Genomic DNA, 5,437 nt, shown 5'->3' with positions numbered 1-5,437 from the left:
CACAGAAACAACTCCCCATATCCCCACTGTGCAATAACCATGATCTGTCTCTATGTATACACTGTAATATTTATCATATGTTTTATCATAATTCTATTTTACTCATTTATTTATTAATCCTGCTCATCTACATGACGATCCGAAGCTGTGTGCGCTACATGCTGGTCGTAACTGTCAGACCTTTTAATCTGTGTTTTAATATGTCTGTTTTCAAAGCACTCGCTGGAGCAGTGACTATAGATCTCGTTGTATTCTGCCAATGACAATAAAAGCTTTTGAATTTCATTTTTGAATTTGAAAGCTTAAACTAGCTAAGTTTGTTAGGTCTAACTCTTGGTGTGTGTTTCGCTCTGCTCACCGGTCCGTCAGCGTCCGTCCGTCCGTCAGCGGGCGGAGCTGCAGGATTTCTGCTTCCCACACGTTTTATTGTCTTTATCCCTAGTATTCATAAATATTTACCGTGTTTGTATTAATACTTGTAACTAAATGTACTTGTACTTCCTGTCTGCAGTCCTCTGATGCTGAATGACTCTAGCTCCGCCCACTCCCTGCCCAAATACAGTCGGCCGTTCTCATTGGAGCAGGTAGGTAGTTGGTGTGTGTGTGTGTGTGTGTGTGTGTGTGTGTGTGTGTGTGTGTGTGTGTGTGTGTGTGTGTGTGTGTGTGTGTGTGTGTGTGTGTGTGTGTGTGTGTGTGTGTCTCCCTTCACCTGCAGGGTTTGTGTTCTCAGGCTGCAGCCAGTCTGTTCCCAGCTGACCCCCCCCTCACCTCTGGACCAATCATCTCAGACCTCACAGATGTGGCCACGCCCCCAGCCGACAGTGTGCTCAGTGATTGGTCAGATTCAGGGTGAGAACCAATCAAATCATTCTGTTTTGAAGCTTGTCGGCCAATGAGCAGCCTTCATTTCGCCTCCTCAGATTGGTCCGTCACTTACAGCAAATCCTCTTCCTGTTGCAGGGAGAGCCAATCAGTGGAGGTCAAAGAGGAGCCGTCCAATCCTGTTGACTCACCTGTGGACACGCCCCTCTCCCCAACCACCTTCATCAACTCCATCCTACTGGACCATGAGCAGCCCCCCCTCAACCCCCCCATTACAGCCGGCCAATCGCCTACGTCCTCTGCCCCCTCCCCTCAGTGTCAGACGGTCGCCTGCATCGACAGGTGAGTCCCTTATATCCCCTGTAGGGACATGTGACCCAGACAGAAGGATTAGGACGCCCCCCCCCTCCCCCCNNNCCGTCCAGCTTGTCTACTGCCCGACCCACCCTACTCAGGAAGTTCCTACCTTGACAGCGAGGACTCCGTCGCTCTCGACCACTACAGAAGGTCCCTCCCCGTCGTTGATTAGAGACCGGCACCAATTACTGGGAGACGTCTCGGAAGGGACAGCCGTCGCGCTCGTGGGACGTATGGTCGTCTCTACTCGTCCATACACTTCAGCTGCGAGAGTTGACATCTGCGCTATCTTCCAGTGCGTCGTCGAAGACAAGTCTACAATGAAGACTCGTCAGGAGTCCTTCATGTCAGCGACGACCCGTAAGAAATAGTGCACGGCACCACAAACACCTCGCGTCCACTCCGACGGACCTCTCACACCTGACTTGGTCCTTTACAATTTTACTCGTGGGAGAGATTGTGGCAGGGGCAATTACATCTGCCCCCCGCACAGAGATACGACCACAAGACGGACTTTCAGCTATTATTACAATAACGCAAAAATAACTCAAATCGGTCATCGAACGACCTGCGCCGCGTGGTGAGTCAGTCAAAGCGTCTGGAGGAGAGATTTATGCCGAAGAGTAGTGAGGACTCTTGCTTGGGGCTACTACTATACTAAATACTAGTTAATAAACACGAAAGTCAAAACAAAAAAGTAAGAATTTCTAAAAATTTTAAAAACTCCCTTCGGGCGTTAAACGGTATTTAAGAATCGGATCTAAATTCGAATTGTTAAAGCGAATCGAATCGAAAAACATTCTTACCCAACGGGAAATACAATTCGAATCGAATCTATTCTCTACCAAGACCTGCTGCCCTCGGGCCGGCGCTACCGTTCACTGAAAGCCCGCCCCTCCAGATTCACAAACAGTTCCTTCCCATGGGCCATTAGGACATTAAACACACAAAAACAACTCCCCATATCCCCACTGTGCAATAATCATGATCTGTCTCTATGTATACACCGTAATATTTATCATATATATTTGATCATAATTCTATTTTATTTATTTATTAATCGAAGCTGTGTGCACTACTTGCTGGTCGTAACTGTCAGACCTTTTAATCTGTGTTTTAATATATCTGTTTTCAAAGCACTCGCTGGAGCAGTGACTATAAATCTCGTTGTATTCTGTACAATGACAATAAAAGCTTTTTGAATTTGATTTTTTTTAAATTTTGATTTTCTTTATTTGGACAAACATTTTACCGTGCTATGATTGACGTGAATACGCCCCAATGACTCATCACCCTTCAAAATGATCTAATGTTTGTTGATTAATCTAGACGACTTCTGCTCACCTTTAAAATAACTTGACATCATCTATTCATCAGTGGAAATATAAAGGGCGTGACGGGTTTGATGTGTAATTAAGAGGCCTAGTGTTCGGTAGACTATTTCATCATAATGAAGGTTCATTTCAATTTGTGATACGCTTCCCTTTTCTTGTCAATAAAGAAGGAAGCATTACAGTCAGATGTGTCAGGAGTGGGATCACAAGCAAATTGATGATATACTGTAGGTTTGAACAAATCATAATGCCTTTCTTTTTGTATTAAAGTGCAAAGTAGATTAGGATTATAGCCCCTTGGTACATCCCAATTCCCTCCCATTGACCTAACTTGTATCCTTGCATCTTCAGTAGAGGGGACTAAGACGCAAGGACAAGACAAGAGAGAAATCAAGCATATCAAGAAATAGCATTTTTAGACAAATGGAGTTTGTATTTGCAGTCAAACAAGGTCACGATGATAGACTGTACCAAAACATCTCCATAGACATACAAACTGAGCAGAGTAGCAGCACGGAAAGATTGGGAGAGACCCAGATGTTCAGGGTACAGCGAGGGCGATGAACAGCATATTAAACATAAATAACAGATGTGCAAAACACAGCTAAAGGTAAGAAGAGCTCATTGAGGATCCATGAGACGATTATCACGTTTATTTAGTCTGAATGTGCTGTAGTTCTGTGGCTAGGAAACCAAAGCTTTACTAATGTCGCTTGAGGCCACAGGTTGCCAAACTACAGGGCAAAGAATGATTTTCAAACTCCAAAGTTTAGTTACATGACATGTCACTTGTTAGACGCTTTTATCGAAAGTGACTTACATACTCAACACTGTGGACAATCCCCACAGGAGCACTTTGGGGTGAAGTGTCTCAGGGACACAACGACATGCAGTGGGGTTTGAACCTGTGCCCCCCTGATCCCAACACCAACGCACTAACCCACTGCACCACAGTCTCCCAGTCTTGTTTAGTCTTAACATGTTTATAGATTCTCAAAGTTAATTGACATAACTCAAACCTGAAAGTCCTAAGGTGAAAAACTATTCTTACCAAATGTTGATAAGTGTAACCCATGCAGTGTGAGAAATCATGTATTTCTAATTATTGTTAAAGGGCCCGTGTCATGCTCGTGAACACCCAAATCAACAACAAATGACCGGATTGGCCCAAATGGACCAGGACCCACACCAGGGTCCCTTGGCTAACTATCAGGGAGTCCCATTGACTTCCATAGAGCTCCCTGGTTGGTAATAGACGAGTTGGGATGGTGGAGAAATGCTCTCTGCAGACCCATTCTCACAGCGTTACAAACCTTTTTCTGACTCAATATCAAGCCACACTTATTGTTTTTACTTCGGCTGTGAGTGTTTGTGTGTGCTCAGGATGAGTTTCGCTTGTTCTCGCTGTATCGCCGACCCGGAAACCTGTCCGCTCCTCGCAGCAACGAGCCTCGCAACGTCCCGACCAATCAGAGCACAGTGGGCTCACAGGGATGGGGGGAGGCGGAGCTCCAACAGAGAATACACATACTATACAGAGATGCTGGATGAGAAACCAATGTGAGTTTGGAACATTGAACAATATAAATCTATTCTAGTAGACCTCAACAAAGGAAATATGATCAGTGGAAATGGGACCTTTAAGAATCACAAAGAATATATTCTCAGAGGCATTGGTGTCCATCATTGGTTTCGGTGTATGTAAATGGTCTGCAAAGGCTAAAATCCTTGTGTTCCCTCCCCAGTGTGAAACGCCTCCTTTGTTTACTTCCTGAACATAATAACATCTCGTCCTCCTATTGGCTGTACTTCCATGTTGTACTCTGTCTCGTTTCAGAGCCCTTTACTTCCATCCATTGTATGTCAGCCCCACCCTTGATTGTCAGAGTCTACCAACTCTTCTATATAAATAGTCCTACTGGCCCTTTGCCAGTTCCTCTTTTTCAACGTCTAATCCAGAGAGCTAGCGTTAAAAGGTTCATGACACACGGGAAGGATGTGTGTTGGATTTGTAAGAGTGTATTTTTCCTTCCCACACTGAGAATGTGAAACCGGTGGGTCACGACTGCAGTCACTAGAAGGGTCAGGAGAAGCAGCTGTTGGGATGTGAACTCATGTCACCACGGATTCCTCAGGACCTTAAAGTTTCAACACCTTATAGAGAACCCCTCTTTAAGCAAGCCTCTTTATCTTATAAGATGGGATCAAATGGAGTTAAATGGAGAGCGTAGACTTCCACTGAGGGTGGGTGCTTTGAAAAAGACGTGTTTTACATATATAAATATCTGAAAGTGAGAGGAACAGACGTCTTATTCTGCCCTTACCAGAATATTTAGAGATTGCAGGCTTGGCAGATAGTTTAACAAGGTCAGCAATACACACCCAGGAGACAGCAGGTCAGTTTCTGAACTGAAATACAAACAAAAACAAAACAAACAGTCATGAGACGTTGTCACATTAAACACTAAACACAAATTCACAAGACTGAACAAACATTCTAAACAGCAGAGTACCTGTTAGCATAAATACTACTTTCTACAAACATTTCAACTGCTGCTCACAGGCTAACACATTTAGCATCATTCATTGTTTCAAAGTGTTTTGCATTTAATCAGTTTAAGTGTGCAGGCAAGTATGGACAGACAATAGATGGTATGGTACTTACAGATATAAACACCATAGGATTTGAGCAAAGAATTGCATTGACAGAGGAAACAAAGCATGTGCTCCAGAGACAGCCAGAAACACTATGTACTGTATCTGTATGGACACACAGTGCAAAACCCAAAACCCTTTAGAGGGGTCTGCCTGCAGGCCTCCTCTGACAGGACAGTTCCGGTGCAGGCTGCACTCTCAGGACACCTCCACTCTCAGTACAGGAAGTGACGATTCTGACGAACACGTTTTTTTTCCCGCCCCCCGAA

The 5,437-nt window shown here is 44.5% G+C and overlaps 1 protein-coding gene across 1 annotated transcript; it reads left to right on the top strand.

The window, feature by feature from the left end:
- Window positions 1–478: 478 nt before the first annotated feature.
- LOC104967786 (heat shock factor protein 1-like) lies at window positions 479–1,164 on the top strand (the record flags this gene model as incomplete). The annotated part of the gene is made up of 3 exons (XM_010797308.1): window positions 479–584; window positions 731–849; window positions 961–1,164. Coding segments are annotated over exons 1-3 (389 nt in total), but the record flags the coding sequence as incomplete, so codon positions are not given.
- Window positions 1,165–5,437: the final 4,273 nt, after the last annotated feature.

This window comes from Notothenia coriiceps, unplaced genomic scaffold (assembly GCF_000735185.1).
Source record: "Notothenia coriiceps isolate Sejong01 unplaced genomic scaffold, NC01 NC01_scaffold00037722, whole genome shotgun sequence".
Taxonomy (NCBI): Eukaryota; Metazoa; Chordata; class Actinopteri; order Perciformes; family Nototheniidae; genus Notothenia; species Notothenia coriiceps.
This window is presented reverse-complemented; position numbering and strand designations above follow the sequence as displayed.